The following is a 26620-nucleotide window of genomic DNA, read 5'->3' as shown; positions in this document are numbered from 1 at the left end:
TTAATTTATTGATGGCGATCGTAAACAAAGTACCGCTCAACGACGAGCCCTGTGATATAGAATTTTCAAATCTTTTTTCTGATGAATATTCATTATTAATGCGTACATTAAAAGTTCGGTCGTTTATATAAATACTGAGTAAAATTTGTAGATTGCCGCGAATGCCGCATTCATATAACGGAAGCATTATTCCATGTTTCAGGTCATATTGAATGCCTTCTGCAGATCATAGAAGACTCCGACGCAATGTTTTCTTGTGATGAAGCTATTATGTATGATGTTCTCTAAGTTAATCATTTTATCAGTAGTTGAGTAGTATTGTCGAAATCTGCTTGATGTGAGGATAAAGGATTTTATTTTTATAAAATTCAAACGAGTCGATTACTTATCATTTTTTCAACACTTTTTCCATAGTGCATGTCAAAGAAATAAGACTATTATAATCTATTTGGATTTCTTAAATATTTATCTTCCTTTGGAACTTGAAAAATATGTACTCTTTTCCACTGCTGTGGGTACGCTCCATTCCGCCATATCTGATTATGTAGTTCTAACAAACTAAATTTTGCAATGGTTTTCAGCTGCCTGATCAAGACATAATGAATTTCATCCGGACCAGCGCTGTATTTTCGGCTTTCTCCAACATTTACACAATTTCTTCTATTTTGAATTGTACATTATACGAATAATTAATTTCCGTTAAGAAAGTTAGCAGATCGTCAAGTTTAGTTTTTTGCTTTCTGAAATATTCATCGTAGTTAGCCATAATTCTGGCTCCTCAAAACGATTCGCTAGCAGCTCTGACATTTCGTTTGGAGTATCTTTAACGTCATTTTCATATTGAAGGCAAGTTGTGGGAGCAAAGCTTGCATACCCGCAAATCGCCTTCACTTTCTTCCAAACGTCTGATGCTGTTGCGTTTCTGTCAATGGATGACACGTATTGCTGCCAGGATCGTTTTTTAAAGTATCATCAGTTCATTTGCATACGCCCTGTATTTTTTTAAGGCAATTTGATTTGTAAATTCCTTATGAGTGAGAGGCTTCATTCCATTGTCTATTATTCTTTCAATCTTGGTAGTCTATATGGGGGCAAGTGTGCCTAGAAACTGGTTTGTATCAATACCAGTTGAAGCAGGAACTGCAACCACAGCCTGAGCATAAGTTGTTGTTACTCTAGGCTTGCGTGCGCTTACAATCTTCTTTGCTTCGAAGTATCTGACCTTCTGCAGGGTTTTGAATTCCTGCACAGCCACCTCGACGTTTTAAGCAGGAGAGTTTCTTGATCTACATGAATGCTGACCTTTGCATTTTACACAAGAAGGAGGTTACTGCATGGTTCTCCCTCATGAATTTCCTCACCACATATGCATATTTGTGGCCTTTTGCACCAAGCAGCCATGTGGCCAATGGCCAAAAAGGTAGACACCTGAAGCATCCCATTATTTGCAGCAAAATAGCCCGCACATCCATGCCGTGCACGTACTTTCTCCGGCAGGGTTGGTTTGTTAAAAGTAAGGACATGAGAGGCAGACGGAAGAACTTTTCCGTTCCTTCTCATTTTATCCTTCGTCATTGAATAACTCCTTGAGGTGTCATGTCTTCTACCATCGCCTGTTTTGTTCAATTGAGTAAATCCCCACAAACCACAACACCCTTTGAAGTGTTGAGAGTTCTGTGAGGATCGAGCCGTACAGCAAATTCACCTGTCTTTTTTAGCCCAAGGATCTTCCGCGACTGGTTGCCATTAGTCGTCTATACATGTAGTCCGTTGCAAGTTTTACGGATTTCTTTTACTGGGCCTCTAGCACAATTATTTATTTCTCAAGCGATAATTAAAGGGCTTATCCTGAAAAATTACCATCCTCTGTACTAATTACCAGATATTTTGGTTTACAAAAAACTGCTGGGAGAGTTACGAGACCTTGCGGTCTCATAACTCTCCCTCCGTTTTCCTTCAGGAGAAATGGGTAGTTCAAGACGAGGGTGTTTACGTGAACCCTCTGTCACGATTGGAGATTGTTCAACTTGAATGATTTTCTGTCTCTTCTGTAGCAAGACTAGCCGGCGGGGTACACCCCCACTCCAGGGCTACCAACCCTAGAGGTCCGGTCCGGTACTCCGGTGGAATCGGCTTATGTTCTAGCAGAGAGTGGATGCGCAATCTCTGCACTTACTCCAGGCCCCTACACACCGAAATATTCAGGCTACCATTCGTCGATATACATTGCCTTAACTACCATACCTTAACAAAATGTTTGTCATAGAGGGGCCATGTCAATTACACTTGCAATCACTTCGACCCTGGCCGCCACATCACCGCTCTAAAGATGGTGCGAATGCATTTCCTTAATCATTAAAGTTTCTCATATCTGTAGGTGGCTGAAAATCCATTCCTTGTATTACGGCCCTAGGTGGAATCGAGCCGAAGAAAATTCCATCTCCGAAGGAAAACACTCGGAGCCCGTTAGCCAGCATTATCAATAGTAAACATGCACAGCTGTTTCCGCTCTGGACGTGGAACATAGATGGTATCTTCCGGACGTGGGAATTATCTACCTCGGTGCATTATTATTATTATAATAACTACTTAAAATTACTATCCGTATTTTAAATAATATTTTTAATATTTTAAATATTTTAATATTTTAAAAAATATTTTAAATAACTTACTTAAAATTTGTAATCCATTTCCGAAAAAGTCATTAAAATATAAAAGCGGGTGTAAAGGGCCCGCAATTATTAAACCACATCCTTAGATAAATTCGTCCTCTGTTATTTTGAAACCTGCATTGCAGTTTTCCTTAAATCTTCCTTTTATAAGATTGGTATAACCGGTTTCGCGGGACCTGGAGATGGGATTTGTTCAATCTGAACTTTAGTTTCAGATTCCTTCATCTTTGTTTGAATTTGGGTCGCCTTTGAATTAGTCGTAGGCTCAGTTTTAGGTGAAGTAAGACACTGTTGTTTTTGCAGATCTATTTTTGTTAAAGATGACTTTGGGCTGCTGTCCCTCATTGTTTGGTTCTTTAATTTCTGATTAATTATTCTTTCTACCAATGTTGTTTATACATATCAGCGGGTCCCTGCACGGATCATCCGGGTGCAACAGGTTGCCACACTTGCAAATCTGTTTCCTCGTGCATCTCGCAGCCGTGTGTCTGAATATTTGACATCCAAATACGGCAATGGTGTTGGGATGAACAGACGCACATCAAGCTTATGAAAATCTGTCTTTATTCTCTCCGGACATTTAGGTCTGTTAAATGATAACACGTGTAATGTGTGACTTCTCAGTTTCGTCGAGTGTTGACGGCTAAACGTCAACATGCAATGACACCATTTCCGTAAAGTTAGTTTATTCCTTTTCATTTTCATCTTCGGTAAGCAAATCTCTGCACACAACTACTCCTTTAGAGGTAATTAAAGTACCGTATGGTACAACCTCAACGTCGATAAGTCCAATCTTCTTTGCTTTTAATAATCGAGACGACTGTAAGTTAATCATGGTTTCAACAAATAATTACGTCGCAGGCTTCCTTGTATCTTTAACTGATCCTCCAGCTGCTTTGTTAATGCCACGAGCTATCACGAAGGGGCTGATCTTAGAAAAGTCACCATCCTTTTTTTTTACTATTAAATACTTACAAATAGATCTTCCACTCTTAGGTCGAAGCTTTGTTCCATCCTATTTTTTCTAGAACTATAAACTCTTCCTTATCACGATACTCAACACTCTTCCTCCTCTTCACTGCCGAAGAAAAGGTTCTCCAGAACGAGGGTTTTTACGTGGATCCTCTGCCACTGAAAGTAGTTGTTTCCATGATCCTATGCTTCGGCAGTCAGTATGTCGCAAGGTACGGCGTAGAAAGGGTTGGGCGTGCCCCGCATCATTGATCCTGCCTGGGTTCCCCCAGTCAGCCGCCTCCTACAAATTTATCCTGGACCGGGCAGTCAGGTACTGCCTGACCCACGATACCGACATCCAAGGGCTCGCACGCAGTAGCAAGGGCTCCGATACCCTTACCCATGGTACAATCCCTGCCAAGGGCCGAAGTGACTGATTCACGCAGGACTGCGCAAGACTTCGGCAGAACAAGCTCACAGCAGCCCACCTCAGCACGGCGCCACAACCGAAAAGAGGGATAGGCACACCCCGTCCGCACACCGCCCAGCGTCGGAAACAAATCGCAGTCATGTCTCCCACTCCCGCTGAAAGCAGCGAAACCGAGAAGCACATCTGCAAGCAGCTTGCATAGCTCGGGACCACAATCCCGTACTCCAAAGGGAGTTCCTGAGCAAGACCATTTCCCCATTGGCCGACATAATGCAGGTACCGAAGTAGCATGTCGTTGCCCGCCTCGGACGTGCACGTAGATGTTGCACGGACGTGGAATTGATTAATTAATCAATTATTAATTAATAATTATTATTACTGTCATCATTGTCATCGTCATTGTTGTATCGTCATCGTAGTCGTCATTAATCATCGTCGTTATCGTTATTTTTGTTTTCGTTTATGGTTTATTGCTGATTGTTTATTATTATTATTTATTTCGTTAATATATTCTACTTTCCATCTGTACAAGATTACGCTTCGTTTACATTCATATATATCATCCTCATTCATCCTCTGAAGTAATACCTTACGGTGGTTCTGGAGGCTAAATAGAAAAAAGAGAAATAAATTTATAAGAAATATTTAGTTTAGCTTTTAATATCCTGGTTGAACCGCGAACATGCGACAATATATTGCATAATACGCGTATATAATATTTATATGCATTCGATGATGATTCTGTCATATTAAATTTTGAAAACTCTGAAACTCTGTATTCTTATTAACTCTAATATTACTTTAGTGCTAGCTGTATTTTTTTCTAATTTATATGCGTTTTTTTTTATTGGCTGTGGAGTGGATTTACCTGGAGTTACGTTCCCTGCTGGATATTTTTGTATTTGCAGGATTATAAGTGGTGTTAGTATAAAGGCAACTAACCTCATTAGACTAGAGGTACGTAGATTCCATTACTGTAATTTTATAACAATGTGAATGATTATAAGCCTTATATAATTGCATTCTCTCTCTTTCTCTCTCAATCTCTCTCTCTGTGTGTATGTGTGTGTGTGCGTGCGAGCGCGTGCGTGTGTTTTGAGTCATTGTCAAAACACTAGTGATAATAATACAAAAACTATCAGATACACTTGCATAAGTCAAGAGAATATTTACGAATGAATATGTAAAAAAGTGCGGACATTAAGTTCTGTATTTGTAGCATGACACCATAATATTATACATTGTCTAGCTGTGTTTTTAGGTAAGGAAGTAAATGGAAATAATATTTTTAAGATTACGCTATAAATACATTACTAACCGACCATACATATCAAAAGTGATAACAACTACGTTCGTAAAACTCTTCTGAGTTCATTAAATTTATAAGATTTCTTTTCTGAATGAGCCAAGTTCCATGAATATGCATACTGTGCGATCTTCCTTGTTGTTAAACTACTTTAACATACATTTTCTTTTATTATTTGTAAAACCTCACTACCAGAGTGATTTTCTGTAAAGTAGGTATGCAGATCTAGTATCTCAGTTTATTGAGCTGCTAATTTATTGCACCATAAAAGTGCCTTATTAATCAAATAAATGTACAAATGTGTATATAATTAAATAATTTCTTAATTATTATAATTTCGAACAGTTGCCCATCTCTCGCCTGCGGAGGAGGCTTTACAGCCTCGCGATGGAAGCACGGAAGCAAGAATAGCACGCCACGACTAAGGGAAGGTCCTTGTATAGATTTATACAGGATCTGGAGGAATGTTATGCCTTTCCATCCTTTTTAAAGGCAACGGGAGCCAGTCGGGCTCCCGTTGCCCGACCAGTCGGGTCTTCAAACATGTAAATTTAAATTAATATTTGTTTCGGTTCCGCGTGACAGTTGATGAGCTGTGCGTGTGCGGGGAGGTCCAGTCGAACGAGCACATGATGTTGGACTTCCAGGCCACCCTGGAAAGTAGACGTCAAGGGGAAAATTGGCCACTCACAAGCGGCGAGTCAATGTAGCGAGAGCTGACTTGTCGGACAGTGTGGGAGTTCCTTGATGCGGTTGCTTTGTTCAACCGACATCAGCAGTTTGCCTAAAGGAAGTGACTAATACGACGCTGCTGTAGGAAGCTAGCTACGCTTAATAGATACTCTTAATCGGATAGAGATATTAATCTGGCTGGCTACCAGCTAGATTACGGTTCAACGCTTTAATGGTAGATAGGTACTTGCTGGTATTCAGCGCACCAGGCGGAACCGAAACAAATTTTGGTTCAAATTAACATGGTTGGTGAGCCCGTGGGTACCCGTTGCCCTTAAAAACGAACTCGAGGCATACCATCTCCCAGATCCCGTATAAACTTGTACGGGGATCTTCCCTTAGTCGTGGTATCCACTCCAGCTGCGATGCTTCCATCGTGAGGCTCTGCAGCCTCTTCCGCAGGCGGGAGACGGGCAACTGAACGAAATTTAGATCCGGTGCATTGTGATCACCGTTCCGTTTCGGTATTGGCTCAGCCCGAAACCATATCACAAATACCTCGGCCTCCCGACATCTTCGCTATCTCCACACGGCTGTCCGAAATTTCACCACTAAATCGATTAGGAGAGGCTGTCCTAATACGGCGGTTGCCTTGTAGGAAGTTGCTTTAAAAACTCCAGTGCATACAATTAAGGCTCTGCGCTAAGCACTCCTTAAATTTTGAACAAGTTCTCTATTCTTATCCAACCTATGCGCCCAAACGGGCGCCGCGTAAGAGATCATGCTTTCGCAGACACCTCGGTACACCATGTACATTTGTACAGTCAGAGAACCCATAGTCCTTCCGAGCAATCCTCCTAAGTTTGTTTATCACTGAGACGGTGTCCGCCGCTACTTGCCTAATGTGGCTGCTAAACAGCAATTTCTCATCAAACAAAACACCTACGTACTTATGAACTCTCACGCGGCTGATTAAGCAGCCTTTATACTTAATTTGGGTGTTTCGACTGTATGATAATTTGTCTCAGTCATTAAGAAGCATAAACTTCTTCTTACCACGAACTAAAAGGAGACAGTCATCGGCGAAAGCCTGGGGCGTGACGCCTTCTGTAAATGTCAATCCCAAAAACCCGTCAAATACCATGTTCCACATCATGGGACCGAGACAGCAACTCGGTCGGAATGATAAAGATCTAAAAGCAATTCATTGCTTTTAGATCTTTATCATCCCATTCTTCTTTGTCTTTGCCGTTTTTCTTCTTGTAATAATTTCATCATATTTCTTGGATCCTAAAAAAATAATAATTCATCTTTTCCACATGTATTATTTTTCATCAAAAATTGAAATAGTGCTATCTCTTTGTTTGGACATTTTGATCTCCAGTACGTTCTCTTTTTGTTAAGACTCAATGTACTTTTTGAAAACACATTCACTTTCTTTGATCTGGCTACAGCAACTAATTTTTCCTTACACCACTAACAAAATTCAGCTTTCTCCTATCCATGCTCTGCTACCATGTCGAGGTTTGGGTTTTAGCCAATGAATAAATAGAGTATTAATAATAACTATATTTATTAATACTAATAATAAAAGGAAATAAACTACATTGCTGTGCTGTGTTCGGCACATCCATGCTCTATGGCAATGAAAACCTTTCTCTGTGTATGTCAAAACATCACCTGACTTCACATTCTAGTACATACATTTATCAATAGATGTCACCACTTGGCCTATTATAGGAACAGTAAACCATCACCTACTCAACACTAGCATTTTCAAAAATCTCAGTAATATTAGTGACTTAAAAGGAATCACATAAAGAAACTAAAAATGGTAATAAAACTTCAGTTGCAGTTCAATCATTTCTATGTTTTAAATTTCAAGATATATATGAAAAGTCAATTTAACTGACCCTTTTTAAGCATAGCTGGACTCCAACAAAATGTTCTATTTTTAATTTACAACCTATACAGTTGATTATATAGGCATCAAAGCAGCAAAGAAGAAGGATGTTAATAAGCTTCTGCCGCATTTGTTTGCCAAGTGTTGGAGATATGAAGATCAGAAATTGTGGTATGCTTATATAATTGATGGAATAACAAAATCTGATAACTAAGAACTGCAACTTGGTGACTGTTTGGAAATGACTGTGAATATAATTTTTAATGAAATGTATAAATATATCAATTAAACATTAATACTGCTTTTTTATATAATAACATTTTTCTAAATAAAATAAAACAGTTTTCTGTAATGAGTTTCATTTTTAAAAGTCAAACATGTCCCAAAACCACCCAAGTAAAAACTGATATGCCCATTCTTATCAAGCAAAATCAAACTTCTGCGAAATTTAATGTAAAATATTTAATTAACAAATAATTTTCGATTTAAAATATACATAAAAAGTTGTGATTCTTTCTACACAAACTTGCCAGTTAAATGTTTTAGCCCTGATAACTAATAATGCAGAACTGATTCTCTTTCTTATCCAGTAATGGTTAATTAATTCTTACCAAAGCTAGTATTAAATCAATGTTTTATCAAGTATTATTTGTGGCATATTGTAAAACATGGAAAATAAACACAACTTGACAAGTGAACATGTACTTATACAATACAAAAACTCCCATATGCTAGATTTACTGTATATTTTAATTTTGCCTTTTGATTATTTCATTTTTTATGCAGGTGTGGATGAAGTTACATAATACTGAAGAATGTGATTACAATGAAAAAGAAAATGAAGAACAAAGTGATGATGAATCAAGCAGTTCTTGCAGTGATTATGATCAATGATTATGATTGCTTTTAGATCTTCTAAATCATAATCTATGATTATGATTATGATCAGTGATTATGAAGCATGTTCTTGCAGTGATTATGATAGACTCCATTAGTAATTCTTTTTCACACCATACGTTAATTTGTTTTTTCTAAATAAAAATACAATCTTTATTATATTACTTTTTTTGTAACTGTCCCAGTAATTTTATATTTATATTAATATAAGTGTGACACTATCCAAGTAATCATGATGCTTATACTGGCTGATAAAGTAGCCCTAAAAAAATAAATCAGTAATTCAGTAACTCCTTAAATGAAAATCATTTTTACAGATTGTGTACTAGACATTTCTCATCTTTCAGCAACACTTATACTTCTCAGTGAATGTTAAGAAATCCTACTTTGATTCATGCTTCTGCTGGTAGTAAATGTACCAATACATACATTTTTTTATTATTATATGAATTGTTTATTAGCAAGATGGATTGTTCTTTTTTATATATATATATATATTTTAATTCATTTATGTTATAATTAGTTCATTTATTACCTTATAGTTTGTAGAAAAAGTAAGAGTAGTTGTTAAGAATGGCTTACGTATACTCTACATTAAAAATCATTTAATTACTTATTTATGACAAATGATTATCTAAGGTTTTGATGCCCCAGACCAATTCCCAGCCCTTTATTCATTGTAATTAAATGATTTTCTCAAATTATCAATTAAACAATTGTCAATGTTTAATTTTTTCTGATAAAAAAATTAAAACTAGACCTATTGCAGTTCTTAAAATAGAACTGCTGCACAGTTCAATATGCCTCTGGAAGAGGCAGAATCTACATAAATTTTATTTTATCTGTAACTGTCTTAATGAATATGTAAAAAATTACAACAATTAAGTTAATAATGTACCTAATATTAATATTTTCTATGTAGTTACAGGAATGATTTATTTTGTAGGTCAACAAGTGCTAAAAATGGGAAGGTAATACTGTATATAAAAAAAGAAAAAAATTACTCTTTTTGTTTTGCTTTCTCCATGATTTCTCTGATTATTTATATGCATGTAAGAATAATTTTGCACTTTTGCATTAGTTGTACATAGTTTAGTATTACCATTTGCCTATTCAATTCTTGATAATTCTATTCTCTTGAATTACCAGTGGGCCTCAGCCAGTTATGGGATACTTTGGTTCCCAATATAGTCATATTATAAATTATTTAATTATTAATGTAAGTAGTATCAATTGCAGACAATACTGTAACATTTTCAGGTAGAGTATTCATACCCAGACTTGAAATATAAGTAAATAGGACTTCAAGTTTTAAAATTATTGTAAATTTTATGCAATACATCACTTTTGAATCAACACTCAAAAGTCTATCACTGTGAATGATAGTAGTCCAAAATAATTCAAAATATTAAAATCATTTATGAAAATAAATCATACATTACTATTACTGCTGACTTTTAAGGCTTAATTGTTAATAAACACTACTAAAATTGATATTATAATCTTTATAAACTGCTGAAAGCAAACTGTGGTAAATAAAATCTATAAATAAATTATGAAGCAAAAGCTTTGAGTTTTAAATAAATACTTTATTGTATTAGTTCTCTTTTCTTTATGAATCATCAGTTAATTACTTTGTTGCTACTCTCTATTCCTTTCTCTTCTGTGCTAACCATTTAATTTTTAGCTATTCATTATCCTACTTTTTCAACTGTCTGTTTTGTATACTACAGGTGACATATAATAATATATCTATTTGTAATATCAGTTATAATATCACATTTGTAATATCCTTTTGACATCTTCATACCACTGTAGCCAATACTGTCTAACTTTGTTGTTTAATCAATAATTGTTTAATTATCCACAAATATTAATGTTATACTGAGTGTCCAAATACCTATTGTCTGATAAAATCCTCATTTCTGCATTTTTCAAACTCTGGTGATGAATACTTAATTGTTAAGGTCTTCATTTCACTACTGAACAAATAGGCAGGCAGGAACCGGCATCAGTTTATAATTCTTTGTAAATGTATTCCAATGAACTTTTCGTAAAGTTCTAACAGTCCCATCTATTTGTTTAAATCTCTCTATCTTATGATGAACATTTACTTCATAATTGTAGAAATGCCGCAACAGAAGAACTAAAAGCATGAAACCTGTTTCATAATTGTTCTCCAAAAACAAATTTAAACCTTACAGGTTCTATTCCTTTAAAGGCCATCACTTAGTTAATTATTTTTTTAATTTATTTTCTTTTTCTAATGCTAAGATTACAGATACCCCAAGTTTTACTTAAATTAAAAACTTTTTTTTTAATATTGTCTTCAATGTCAAAGATAATGGCCTGATCATCTCGAAATAAAATTGAGAATATGCTCTGTCTTTCCCCCTCATCAATGATTAATATTATATATCTTTTGGAAGTAAACATACCTACACAATGATGTCAAATTTAGTAATTAATTAAGAAGCTTCACAATTCATGTACCATAAACATTGATATGATAATAATTAATTTAGGTTGATATGATATTCATTTTACAAAATTGAGCTCTTAAAAATGGTTATTATAGACTTAAGAGATTGTAGTCATGTACGCAATTCATTTTTTTTTCAAAAAGGTTTTTATAATCTGTAATCAACCTATTTCTATAAATTATTTTCAACATTACTATATACAATACAATACTAGTGCTTTACTTGATTCTATACTAATATGCTCTAAGGCAATCATACTAAAAAGACATATAAAAAGTTCCTTTAATCCAAAATGGAATAGAAATTAAGTTACTTAATAGGTTATCCAATAACCTAAGATATTTAATCAACCAATTATCCTTTGCAAAATCCTTAAAGAAATTTCTCACTAGTAAATGGATTATTATAATATTAATTTACTCTTCAACAATCTAAATTTAGTTTGGTAGGTTGTTGGTATATTAGTAATCATATAAAGGATGATATTAAAATATGGAAACAGCTTCATATTTCAAAACCGAGGGGTACTAAAGTGTAGAAACAAGTGTGTATCAACATAGTTACAAAATTATTTTTTTATGATGCTTGAAGTATTTGCCCGCTGTCTTGGATCCACCACATTGAACCAAACCTTTTATTTAAATTGATAGCTGGACATGATTTTAATATAAATTTTACAAGAAAAATGATGACAAAGACCATTTCTCAATAAATGCTTTCATATTTGCAATAAAATTTGCAAAAATGAAAAAAATCACTGTAGTAATAAAATGTTGTAAAACGCCCAGTAGTAACTTTTTCTATTTCATATTATTTTCAGATATACATTCAGTAATAAACTTTAAATAGTTAATGTTGTAGTCAATAAACTAAACACTAATAATAACAGCTTTCAAAATAATATGTAACACTAATAATAATAAAAACTTTCAGACCTAAAAATATTACATAACAAGCAAATAATAAACTTAAGATTTTATTTCAAAAACAAAAACACATCACCCCACAAAGCAGTTAACAAATATGAAAAGCAATACACAGCACTCAATCTACAACAACAGGACATTTATAACATCCTATCAATCACAGCACAATATATGAAAGAATCATGGGCAGGAAAAGCACTCCTTCGTAATAATATACATACTCGATTCCTCCCCGAGGGGAAAAGATCCTGCCAACATAGGGTGTCCGGTCAATACACCACCCCCTCCGTTCCTTGCCAGTATATAACATACATACTGCTAGACCCAAACATAGACTGAACATTATGATATAAATGGCTAACAATAGGACAACTATTCCCAGAGATTGAAGGATTTGCCCTAGCCATATAAGATAAAGTAATAGCCTCTACAAACTACAGAAAATATAACATGAAGAGAACATAGAAACAGATACGTGCAGAAAATGCATACAATCCTAAGAAACTATCAAACATATAACGAGAGGTTGTAAAATGCTCACTGGAACAAACTACACTGAAAGCAAAAATAATTTACCAGAACTTACAGTTAAATATAGACTTATCACAACACACATGCCATACTACAAGTACACACCTGAAATCATACTAGAGAAGACAAACTACGAACTATACTGGGGTAGATCAATACTCACAGACAAAACAATTACATGCAATAGATCAGACATCATATTAATCAAGAAATCAGAAGAACATACATACATAATAGATATTGCTATACCGAATAACAATAATTTAATATGAAAAGGAAAAAAAGAGAAAATAGAAAAATATACTTAAATAAAGAACTTAATAACAATAGCACCAATCATAATATCAGTCACAGGCATAACAACAAAAACAATGACACAATACCTAAAGAAATTAAATCCCCCGATACATATTCATGCCGGCATACAGAAAGTTAAAAATCTAAAAACAATTGCAATAGTCAGGAAGTTCCTACGATAGAAAATTTCCTGCAGAATACTTTCATAGTTTATTGTATTAAGTAATTTACAACGGAAAATATTTAATTAAATTTTTTTATTAAAGAATACGGTATAAAAAATAAATAAAATCAGTTGACCTATCCTGTTATTGAATATAATTAAAAAGGTAATACGAAATAAAAAACTTAATAAGTGGTGTTTTCCTCGTTTTATTACTACATCGATTTTTCGTTTTTGTAAATTATGATTGGTTATAACTCGAAAACAAAGGCACTTATCGAGAAATTGTTTTCGCTACCAATTTTCTGGTAAAATTTTACGTTCAAATCAAGTATCACATGTCCATTTATCAAATTAAAAAAATTTGACAGTACATTCCCGCGTCACATGATCTAAATAACAACTACGGTGAGAAACCTCAAAATAATACTAATAATTTGTAAACCTACTAAAAGTTAAATGGTTAGCTCGTTTTATATTATTTTCTTTAACTATCACATGTTTTTAATTTTAAAATTTAGTTAAATGTTTTCGGTTTTGAATTACACAATAAAATAGAAAAAATAAAAAATAAACAATATTAAAAATTTTGAATTTTAAAAATGTAGTTTGAATTTGGAGTAGTAAATCAGCTTTATTTACAACAACGCATTTTATATTACGTTATAAAAAACAAGTTATTAACTTCTCATTTTTGCCTGTCAAAAAGTGTACTGAATTATAATATTCAATATACAAGTCTAGTATTTGATTGTTTCTAAATTAATTACGTATTGGAGAATTAAGTTGTTGGTTCAAATTTTTGTTTTCTAGTGCAAAATTTATTATTATTATTTTTGTTTACTCTTTGAATTTTAATAAATAATTGTGCAGCCTTTAAGTAACACCGAAAGAATAATCTGCTGACGATGTACGGATACAGTGACGATGTACGACCTTTACAAGAGGTATATGATTTAATTAATTATAGGTTTTAAAACATAAAACCAGTAAATAAATCAACTGTGACAAAGACAGTAAAACGATTACCAATAACGAAATCAATACTTTAAGCAATCGTCTTCGCACCTGAAGAGGAAATACTGATACTAATGTTGAAAAATCATTTTGTCCAAATAGTGTTTAAAAAAACCTGTTTCTTTTGTTTGAAAAACCTTCATTCAGTGATTTGGAAAACTGCTGACCAACGTGACAGTTATTTTTCAGTTAATAAAATTCTTAAAAATAATAATTTTCCCCCTTTTAAGCTATACCTTATGCATGCAATTTTGTTGGATTTTCTTTGTTGGATTTTTATTATTTTATTATTTTACTTTCAGAAGATTTTGATTGTTGTATCGAGGTTTCTCGTATTATAATGCAACTTAGAGACAACGTTTTTTAAGTAAATAATATTTACAGACGAAGCTACATTCATGTTAAATGGGCTTTTGAGCAGGTGTTTGCTATCGATACGGGAGCATTGAAAATCCCAGATGGATGATAGAAGGTCACACGAAAGTAAAGGTTTGGTTAGGAATCTTTTGTGTATTGTAGGACCTTTAATTTTAGTTGGAAGTCTTATAATATTTGCTTATTGCGACTTATTAGCCGATAGGATTTTACAAAACACCCAGGAAAAGTTTTAACAATAATCAGATAAGTTACGGTTTCAGCAAGGTGACGCCAGCTTTCTATCTAATGGTACGGCAAATTTTAAGTAAAATAATTCTAGATCATTGGATATGTCATAGAGAAGCCATTGAATGGCCTTAAGGTCTTTAGATCTATCTCTTATAATTATTATTTATAAATTTACTTAAAACGTAATTTATGCAAAACAAAACTTGTAAACATTGACGATTTGAAAATGCATCTACTGGCGAATCTGCACTATATTACCAAACACGATACAAGTTATAAACGGAAATTACGTAAGGTAATTTCCGTTACCTTGGTAATTACATTACCAAGCTGTATGGGGAGAAGCATTTTGCAGAATACTTTCGTAATTGATTGTATTAAGTAATTTACGACCGAAAATATTTAACAAAATTTTTTGAATTAAAGAATATAATTAAAATAAATATCAGTTGAATTATCTTGTTATTAGGTGTAATTCTGAAGGTAATACGAAATAAAAAAATTATTAACGGGTGTTTTCCTGGTTTTATTACTAGAGCGATTTTTCATTTTTGTAAATTTGATTGCTTTTAACTCGAAAACGAAGTAGTTTATCGACAAATGGTCTTCGCCATCAATTTTCCGGTAAAATTTTACTTTCAAATCATGTTTCACATGTCCACTTACCAATTAAAAAATATATATTTGATTCAATGTAGTTGATCCAAGATGGCAGACAAAACTTTCTAACGTCATAAAAAATAATTTTTTAACTACGTAGATCCGCACTTGTTTCTACCTCCTAATATTTCTCAGTTTTGAAATATGTAGCCTCTTTCCATACTTTAATGTTATCCAGGAGAGATTAAGAGATTCCACCGGGCTTGCCTAGTGGTTAACTCGTCATCGCAAATCAGCTGTTTTCTAAGTCGAAAGTTCTAAGTTCAAATTTTCGTAGACAGTTTTATACGGATTTGAATACTAGATCGTTGGTACTGGTGTTTTTTTGGTTGTTGGGTTTCAATTAACCACACATCTCAGGAACAGTCGACCTGAGACTGCACACAAGACTACACTTCATTTACATTCACACATATCACCCTCATTCATCCTCTGAAATAATTCCTTACGATGGTTCCGGAGGCTAAACAGAAAAAAAAAAATTTTTATAAGCAATTTTATGGTATACAGACCACCTTTAACCAACAATCGAATATGCTATATCAACATAATAAATACTAAACAATTATAATACATAATTTAATAAAACAATAGTAGGTTAGAAAATTAAATTAGTTATATTAAATTATTCAAACAAAATGTTTTAGTAATTGTTTTGTTCTCAGTATTTTTTTAAACTAAACTTTAAAGGATATATTCAGTGCGTACGATTAAAACAAAAGGTTGCTTGCACGAGGCTAACAGTCGCTGTGTAGGGCATTTTTACTCTTTCTTCCTAATATTACGTTCGTTTAGAAACCGTTTTGTGCAATACGGTATGTTTAACTGTTTTCAAAAATAGCAAAATTCCTTTCCACAATTTTTATCATTTTGTTTAATTTCAGAAAATAATTTATTTAAAAATATTTAGCGTACAATGAATATCTTTTCTTGTATACAGAATAAAAACTAATAGTTTTCCTTACATAAATAGATTATTACACTCGCTCCACTAAGGAACTCATAAAATTAATTACCACTTATACGAATAAAGGTTATAAAAATATTTCATTTGAGTTATATTTCTACGCGCTTGTTATAATGTTTATTATTATTATTGCTGGTGATGTTTATTATCATTAAATAATAAGCCTATACCCTAACAATTATAATAATCCATTAACAAATTAGTAGTAGTATTAACAGCTTCTGTTTCGGCTCGTATTTTGTTCTCCATTCTGATGACTGTTGACTTATTTGCATGTCAAACTCGTAGACTCACGTCTCGTCACCAGTTATGAAGCGTTTCATGAATGTCGAATCAGAATCGGTGCGATCCAACATGTCTAAAGAGAGCTACTCACGGTATTGTTTTTGAAGAAAATTGAACTCTTTTGAAACAAGCCGTGCGGTGACGCGTCTCATGCCCAAAATCGAACGAACAGACTCGTGAGAGATGTTAAGATCACTAGCTAACTCTCTTAAGCCAGAATGGTGATAATAGAGCACAATTTTCTTCATTTTTTAGATGTTTTCATCAGTCGACATTCAGAACGAGGCATGTCTTCGTCGATCTTTCGGCCCTGCTTTGTACCACTCGTAAGCATAGTTTTTGATAAAACTAATCCACCATAAGCATTTTCAAACGTTTTTAGCAAGTCGGCACACGAAATTCCGTTAGCAACACAAAATTTAAGGCACTCTGTTCAATAAATTTGTTTATTGTAAAAATCGTAATGCATTATTAAAGTGGACTGATTCAACCAGCTGCTGTAAACAAACTGGTAGACAGATCGAGCTCGATGTGGGTATCGTAATTAAGTACAGTGCTACCATCTAACGGGGAAAAAATTTAAAAATCATTAGCGGGACCCTTTTAAAATACAAATTCCCGATAATTTTTGACAGAATGATTTGTATCTGAAGAATATTTGCAAACCCCAAAAATATAGATTATACTCTTTGCGGTCTGGCTGACGATATATGAGTACTTGCGTTTTTCGTCGCAGTCAGAGATATTAAGCCGGTAATGGCTCGTTTTCTCGCCCTTTCCGTCTAGCCATTGAACTAAAGCTTGCGAGAATAAAAATTAAAGCCTGTTCAATTTATTAAAAAAAATATTAGTATATTGTAATTTCTTCAGAGTAACAATTTGGTCAGTACAAGACCCGAAACTTTGAGTGATCTAAGAATGTGCGTTTCAAAATAGTTGGCTTCCACAATAATGCACGTATAGTATCAGTGGCTGTGTAAGTAGACTCACCGTCACACCGCTTAAAAAATCAAACTCTTTTACTTTTTTTAGTTTCATTTTTTATTAAATGTTGACATGTTTGGAATCACTCCATTGTTAAAACAGTTTTATTGTACTAGTACTTATAAATTTCTGTGAATCTTTACATGCATTTAGCCATTCCCCTCCCGCAACTTTGTCATACTTTTTCTGGCCTACTTCTTGTTTATTTGTGATTATGGTTATACTTATCTTTTAATTGTATTTATCTATTTCCTGTTTTCAGTCAATTGAGGTTCTTGAAACGGACAGGTACTTCATTGTTGAGTTGTTCATCTACGATCGTTTTATTGTTACTTTTTAATTTAAATATTTCTAAAATGTTCATTATTCTCCCTTTAATATAGTTGTGAATTAATTTCATTGTTCTTCCATATTCATTGGGGGTATGTCCTTTTTTTATTAAATGCATTGCATAATTAGAATCTTGTTTTTGATTTTTAAAAGATCTCATATGTTCGTTATATCTTACCTTTAATTTTCTTCCCGTTTGTCCAGTGTACAAACGTTTACATTTCATTTGCATTGCGTTTACATTTCATTTTGCGTACTCCATTAATGTTGTAAATATAATTTTCTTCTATATTACTATTAAAAATCTTCTTTAGTGATTATTTGTATTTATAACCATTTTTATATTATATTTACTAAATATTTGTTTAATTACATACATTTCTTTCCCAGTAAATTTTAATTTACTTCATTTAAAGTTTTCTATATAGTTTGTTATTTTAATTTAATTTCTTTTATTTATATTTTTATTCTTCCGTTAAAACTTTTAACTTCAAAAGAAACGAAAGATTTTTGCTTTCTTTTACCATCAAACACTCTAGGTTGTAGTAAATAATATACTATTTGGTGTCTTTCAATGGTTGATGTGTCTGGAATATCTGAAAAAATGAATTTATTGTTTCTTACTTTTTCGTAGACACAAACCTGAAATTTCACTTCCCTGAGCACTTAAACTTTTTCTAACAAAATAAGCTTCTTTATTTCCTACTTCAAATGGGAATTTTAGTAAAGCGTAATCATCCTTCAATGGATCTTTCTCTTCAGTCAGTGGAGGTATTCTATATTCCAATAAGTCGGCTAATTCATTGTTTAAGTTCGAGTGGTCTTCAATCTCCAACAAATCTTCTTCTTCAGTAGATGAAAACTGTTCCTTCTTTTTCACGTTCCCCTTTTTTATAAAACAAATAAAAATATTTTTATGCAATTGTTCATCCTTTTCCCTTCGCCAATCATCCTTTGGATCTGTGTATTTTTTTAATGATTTTCAAGGGCATGTCAAAGGAATTTTGTTAACAGTATTATATGATTCTTCTAAAAGGGAGATTAAAATAAAAATATTTTTATAGAAAAAAGTGCTATGTTAATCATAGATATTAAGAATAAGAAATGGTTTGATATTCAACCTTTGCATCTAATATCACATTTGAACTGGTAGTTTGAAGACAAGAGCAACTCCATTGAATCTTATTTTTGTAAAACAACATAAAACACTCTGTACTGTTGAGAAAACCTTTTTGCTACATAAACTGTATATGTTTATTTTAACCATCTGTAATTAGTATAACAATTATCTTAAAAATATAAAATACCGTATTTATTTGAGTACCTCCCGCCCCCGAATAAGCCCCGCACCACGATTTTCCGCACCGAAAATCTAAAAAAAAAAAATCGAGTATATACCGGTATTTTAAAGTGCAACAGATATGATAAAAAAAAACGTAAATACGAAAATATTCAGAAATTAAAGCGTTTAATTCGTTCATTTAAATTACAATATTATTACATTAATAATTAATTACCCTAAGTACTAGTTTAGTTCAGAATCAGTAGGCCAGTAAAACGGAAAGAAAGTATCATTTCAATACACTTTTTAATATGGGATTTTATTTTTAATTAATCACTGTCACTGTCAATGTCTGTAGAAGAGTTACCGGTAGTCTCCACGTCGTTCTGCCAAAGGTGATCGTCTTCACTACCATCAAGTTCATTAGATATTCCGAATTTTTTTAAAGTTTTCCTTACTAATTCCGTGGAAATACCTTCCCAAGATCTTTTATCCAAACACAAATCTGGGCGTTTGATTCTTCCTGTAGGCGTGAAAAAGAAATTTTCATCAGCCATCCATTTAGTGTACAGTTGTTTTAATGCAGATTTGAACGGTTTATTAATGCAGACATCTAGTGGCTGCAATAGAGACGTCAATCCGCCTGGAATTATTACTTGGTCTGTCATACCCTTTTTTAAAATATCTTTCACTTTATCAGTCGTATTCCCCAGATAACTATCCATTACTAGCACACCGGTATTTTTTTTATTAAGTAAATCTCCTGATCGTTTTTGCCATACACATCTGATCCAATCTAAAATGAAGGTTTCGTCCATCCAACCCGATTCCTGTGCTCTGATAATGACTCCATTTACCTGTACGGTAGGAAGAGTTTTTCTTTTAAAAACAATGTAAGGAGGTTTTTGATCCATCAGAAGTAATGCAAAGCATAACACTACACCTTTTTTTTCATTACAATCAGTGCGAATCTTAACACTTTTTTCACCTTCTTTGTTTACGCTTTTATCAAATGGCATTTCAAAATATATGGGGGTTTCATCAGCGTTTCCTATTTGAGAAGGCAAATAGAATTTATCTTTTCTAAGTTTTATTATGCATTTGTGAAAATGTAATATTTTTTGTTTATAAGCGTCTGGAAGTCGTTGAGAAATGAAAAAAAATCGTCTTTCGTCTTACCGACAAATCATTTCGTGCAAAAAATCGTGTTATCCATCCACGGCTTGCTTTAAAATCAACTTTATTCAATGATTTAGCGATTTCACGAGCATATGGTTGACATATTTCTGTCGTGACAGCATAACCGCATTTCCTTTTTTCCATAACAAAGTCATACAATTTTTTTTCTATGTCTGCGTATTTCGGTTTTAAGCTACGAAAAGCCCTTTTATTACCAGTGCCTTTCACAAGAACTTGTTTCTTCTTACGCCAGTCTCGAATGCAGCTTTCATCTACGTCAGTGTTTCTTCCTGCCGCTCGATTTCCAATTTTTTCAGCCTCTTCTACAACGCGTAGTTTTTCATTTACTGTAAAAGATCGTAGACGCTGTCCTTTTGTACTCATTTTAATGCCGTAATTAAAATAAATTACCGTATTAAACTTTACAAGATAAACTAAACAGATAAAATGCACATAACCGTCCACATATACAAACAGTATAATGACTATGGTGAATAGACAAGACGACGATGGGTAACTGATACTGTAACTGTAGTGTCATTAGAACCGGATGCAGCCTATACATAATTAATCAGTTTTATAAAAATACCGTAACTTCGTTCCTAACCATAATATGAAACAAGATGTTAATAATTAAGGATGTATTCTGTATAAGCGGCATCCGGTATTGATAAACGAAAGCCTAATGTTATATTTATGTGATTGAATTTAGGTACTTCTAAGAAAACGTTTGCTTTACATAAATTATCTTGGCTAAAGGCTATGTTTCAAGTAAGCCCCCCCACATTTTTTCTCTCCAATTCCAAGAAAAAAAGTGCGGGAGGTACTCGAATAAATACGGTAATCAATAAATCCATTCAAAAATGTCCAGCCCACTTTTTTAATTTTCCTTTTTATAACCCTTAAATTTGATTTTTTATATTAAACTCTTTCAATTCTCACAAACATATTACAATGCATGATTATTATTAAAAAATAATTCAAGAAATCATGTAAAATACTTATATAATACTACTAATTTATCTTTACATCCAAAATAACCAAAGCTAGTTTAAAAGATTCACAACAAAACCCAATAAATAACCCTCAGTTGAAATAGAACATTAATAATAATGATTCTAGAGTTAAGTCTATTTATATAATTTGTGATTATATATATATATATATTAAAAAAAAAATGTATTTTTTTTCTCATTAATGCTTTTCTCATTAATCAGAAGAAGGTTTTATGACAGCTACTCTCAGATAATGAATCCTTACTTACTTGATTTATCCTTTGTTTAAAAAAGAGAAAGTATTGACATCGTTCAAAACATTACCAACCAATCTGATTTTTGGATTCTCAATATTTTAAGGAAAACTCAAGTTGGTTACAAAATTCTTAATGTATGTACATAAATTCTTTCTTTGTCTTGCATTTATCTGGATTTATATTTCAGGAATTATATACAACTTACAATCATTAAATTTGGTAAAACAGCTTTTCTGTTAAATAAATAATCACTTTAAAGTTTTCAAGAGAAAAATTGAAATAAGAAGGTGGAGAGACATTAGTACAACACAAAGTGCTCAAGACGACTGAATTTTGCGAAAAATTTTACTAGTTTTTTAGTATATACAAAATAATATAATTTTATAAATTTTTAAATCTTTTAACTGTTTCATAAAGAGATATTTTGTAATTAATTTCTTCTAAATGGAATATTGTAAGAGCGGGAACAATTTTCAAACCATACCACAGGTATAGTATAACGTGGCCTGAAAAGTATGATTTGTGGAAATGTTTTTTAATTGAAAGATTTTATCTCAATCTTGAAATTTCATGCATACTTTAAGGAACATTAATCGATATGGTCATCAGACATAAAAAAAAGTATGTAGTAAAAATGCAACTAATATTTTCTACCTTGACCTAGTTTATTAAAACCAGTTTGCATTAATCAGCCTGCTTTGGTTGTCAGCATAACTGCTGATACTTTGCTTCACTCCTTTAAATTTCTACGATGCTACTCAAGATATTCTCACTGAGGTGTTATGCTATCTATATCGTTCGTATCAAGAAGCAGAGTGCGTTGCTTTGTTTGCTGAATTCGATCACATTTTCACTTTGAATGAAGTGCTTCGTACATATAACTGTTATCAAGTGGAAAAAATGTAACTAACAACTGTATAATAAATTGTATCATATACTACTATAAACAATACATTAACATTTATTAGACTTGTAAAAATAATTTTTTTACATATTTAAAAAAAAATTATTGTAGAAATAAGTTTTTTAAATTTTATAAAAATAAAAAGGTATATAATAAATTTTAATATAAACAACATACTGTTTATAGTATACAATACAATTTATTATACAGTTGTGAGAACAATTTTTTGTCATTATTGTTCTTCATTTTGTTTTCATTATTTAATTTTTGTTTAAAAATATTTATCAAAAATTACATTTGTGTTATGGGGATAAAAAAGAAAAACACTGAGGTCAGAACTGTGTTCAAAAATCACAACTCAAGAAACAACTAAAAATGTTCAGGATTTTAAAGCTTTTCGTTGTAAAAGTCTTTGTTGTTGTTAGTACACTAAATCCATGAATGTTATTTAGTTACAATTGGCAAAAACATTTAACAAAATCATGTGTAATGAAAAATAACTCGTATAACATTTTCATGGCAGATCATAGGCCCACCTTTCTTCTAGTTTATTAGGAATATATATCACTATTTTACTAAAAATCACGTAAGATTCTATTACTAAATTAAAATTACTTTTTCTAACATCTGAAATTACTCAAAAAATGCATTTTTAAGTAGCTTAAAAATAACATTTCTAAACCTTGTGCAGAAGAAAAATAGTGAGTGTACGTCAATCCATTTTAAACTAATTTGTTCTGGTTAATTATTCATCAAATTTCAGACACATCGTATTGGATCTAGACATGCTATGCCAACCTTTATGTTGGTTCATGATATGCAGATTCTTTGACTTACTTCAAATGATGAGGGTCAGGTATTTTGTTGGATTTATTGCTGTAGGTTTTAATAAAGGAGTATATCAACTGGAGTCAGTTTTTACAACTCAAGGTAGTACTCTGTGAGAAATTTTGAATTCTGTATTGAACAGTTCAATAATGTCACAATTTTGAATAATTTTCTTGCATTAGTATTTTTTTCTGTTTCATGTTTTATTTTTTGCATTAATTATATAAAGAAATTGTGTTTATTTTTCAATTTTCTGCACTAATTTCTTATGAAATTTATTAAAAACATTTGAAATCATGTTTTTAAAAATTCCATTCATTTTCTATTTCATCTTTCCATTATCTTCAGATTTCTTTTATTAAATCTAAATTGATGTATTTATACTTTAAAATCAATACAGTAATTATAAACTTGGATAACAAAAGCACCTAAATTTTTGTATATATAAATACAAATAAATATATATATATATATATATATATATATTTAAACTATTTGATTAAGAATTCATTTAAAAAAAATGAAATTAATGAAATCTGAAGGACATTAAAATGTCTTTAGTCTAATCTGTCCACATGGCTTTAGGAAGAGACTACAATCACTTCCCAATTATAAAAAAACTGTATTAAAGCCCACAGCATAAAATAGAATGGGGTCTAGAAAACTATTGTCAATTTCTTTCATTAAAATGGAAAATGCAATAGCATTCACAGGATGATAAGTCTCCCAGGGAAAGAATTCTATTTCTTTTCTTTTTTGAATTTTATATTTTCATGTTTGGATTTTTAAGTTTTTTTTTCTTACGGGTTTTTTTTGGTCTTTACTGTTTCATAGCACACATCATTTATATTAATCAGATATTTATTAAATGTTCATCAATTATTTTACATACAATGTTTTTTGCCTGCAGTGGCAGATATAAATGAATAAATGACTGCAAAATTAGAATTTTGAGTTAGCACTTGATAGGAATGTGAATCTCACTTGAAAAGAAATGAATTGATTAATGTGGGAAGAGAAATGCATGCAATTTTTGAGGGGATTTAATTTTTCAAGGTAGAAGAAGTAAGTGCCAATCATTATAAATTCAAGACACTTGGTAAGGAAAGTCTGATTTAACATTTTGAATGAAAAGTTTCTAATATTCTGGACTCAATCAATTAAAATGGATCCTGTTCAATAACTTTAAGTTAAGAAAGTAGGCAGATTTCCATTTTTCCAACAAGATTTCTAAGAAAATGGCAAAAAGAATTTCTGGAATATATATTAAAGAAAAGGTTTCAAACAGCAAAAAAAATCATTAAAATCAATAATGTAAAATTGTAAAAATAAGCATGTTTTTGTAGAATAAGATTAATAATAGTTTTAATGCTTTTTTCATTTTAATATATACATATTATTTTGTTGAATAAAACATTTTACTTCTTTTTAATTTAATTTATTTTTAGTAAAATATATTCATACATCTCACACACATGATACAGGAATTTACGTAAAGGTATTAAAAATAACAAAATTGAAAAAAAATTTGAAATACACTTAACTTGATTTACATTATATTATTTTTTTACAGAAGCTTAATATTTCGCTGACATTCATTTAAAAATGTAATTCTTTTTATCAAATAAGTTTTTTATTTCATTTAACCAAACGGTTAAAAAGTAAAAATGAAACCTCTTTTATCAAATATGTATTTCATACAAAGAATACCAGACATTGTAATTATCAAAAAATACATAAAATTTTGCGAATTTATCATTGACCATTGAAGTCAAAAGAAACTTAATTTAAAGAATTTTATATAAGAGAGAATTATTTCACCATTTCAAGCAACTGTAATTCTAACACCAACAAAAATTAAATTTTAGCACATATCACTTTGGAAAACTACCGACTGAAATCATTAATGTAACATTAGTTATGTTAAAAATACATTTAATATGTTCATTTTAGCTGTTGGTATTATATTACAATTTGTAAAAAGGAAGCATTATTGCAAATGGTAAAATGCGATCTTAATATCGGTTTATGTATTAAGTTATATGAATGACATATTAAGTTGTAAAGTTGTTAAAAGCAAATTATTTATTATTTCAGACAATAGCTGATTCCTTAAGACACTTATTTGTTGTACTAAGCTGCAGTTTATAAAATCACAGAGTACTCTTGATTCAAACTGTCATACTTACAATTGTAGAAGTCGAAAAAAAATTAAATAGCTATTGAAAACAAGATCTAAATAAAGTAACATAAAATAGAAGAGGCTTAATTTAGTACTATCTTATGTTATTTTTTTTCCACTGTAGCCAGAAACTTATAACGACTTAGACTAGGTGGTTTCTTTTACCTAGATTATAATACTCTTTTTGGGTATTAAAAATTTTAAAGATTTGTCACTAATAATTGTAATTTTCTACATAAGTTCTGTATATCATTATATAAAAATATTATGTAAAACAATGGTTTTAAATGGTTTTATTATGTAAAACAATGAAATGGTTTAATAAAGCTTTCAAACAATCAATCTTCTAAAATTTTATCTTGAATTACATTTCTATTTCAATCCTTCCAGTTTTCCGATTTTATATTAAAAAAAAAGAACAACTTTTGAATGCAAATAGTAGTAAATTTACCTTGTTCAGCGTGAAATGATTACGTTGTATTTCTCTAAGTGAAAATACAACATATCCCATAAGAGAAAATTTTGGAGTTTTTACAGTTCCAGGTCCACCAGGTGATGAAGATTAGGTGATTACCACCAGGTGATTAGATAACTTATCATCATGCTTACTTTTTTAGGAGTCAGTTTTAATCTACATGGATCCTGTAAAAAAATAATAATAAATCTTATTTTATATTGAAATAACATTAAAATAATTTTTTTTTTAATTCACAGCGAAAAAGTACTTTTATTTCATTAAAAAACCTTTCAAAATAACTATTATTCCTTAAGTGGCATTCCTGCGTACACTTATTTCCCCACAAATGCACATATAGCAGCAATCCCCATTATATATGTATATATATATATATATATACATATACATACAGTAGGGCATATCTTAATCTTCTCACTATGTTATAAATCATTC

The 26620-nt window shown here is 31.7% G+C and overlaps 1 protein-coding gene across 4 annotated transcripts in view; it reads left to right on the top strand.

Annotated features, from left to right (window-relative positions):
- LOC142317323 (BTB/POZ domain-containing protein 6-like) overlaps positions 1 to 9341 on the top strand; it is a 43212-nt gene extending 33871 nt beyond the window's left edge. For 2 of the 4 annotated variants that reach the window (XM_075353778.1, XM_075353776.1), the window contains 2 exons: positions 4908 to 5013; positions 8724 to 9341. In XM_075353778.1, coding sequence (XP_075209893.1) covers positions 4908 to 5013; positions 8724 to 8831 — 214 coding nt within the window. In that variant the 3' untranslated portion in view covers positions 8832 to 9341. The remainder of the gene's footprint in view (positions 1 to 4907; positions 5014 to 8723) is intronic. The other 2 variants (XM_075353777.1, XM_075353779.1) reach the window with 2 other exon arrangements.
- Positions 9342 to 26620: the final 17279 nt, after the last annotated feature.

Source organism: Lycorma delicatula, chromosome 1 (assembly GCF_047948215.1).
Source record: "Lycorma delicatula isolate Av1 chromosome 1, ASM4794821v1, whole genome shotgun sequence".
Classification (NCBI taxonomy): domain Eukaryota; kingdom Metazoa; phylum Arthropoda; class Insecta; order Hemiptera; family Fulgoridae; genus Lycorma; species Lycorma delicatula.
The sequence above is the reverse complement of the archived record's forward strand: the minus strand, read 5'-3'. Positions and strand labels throughout refer to the sequence as shown.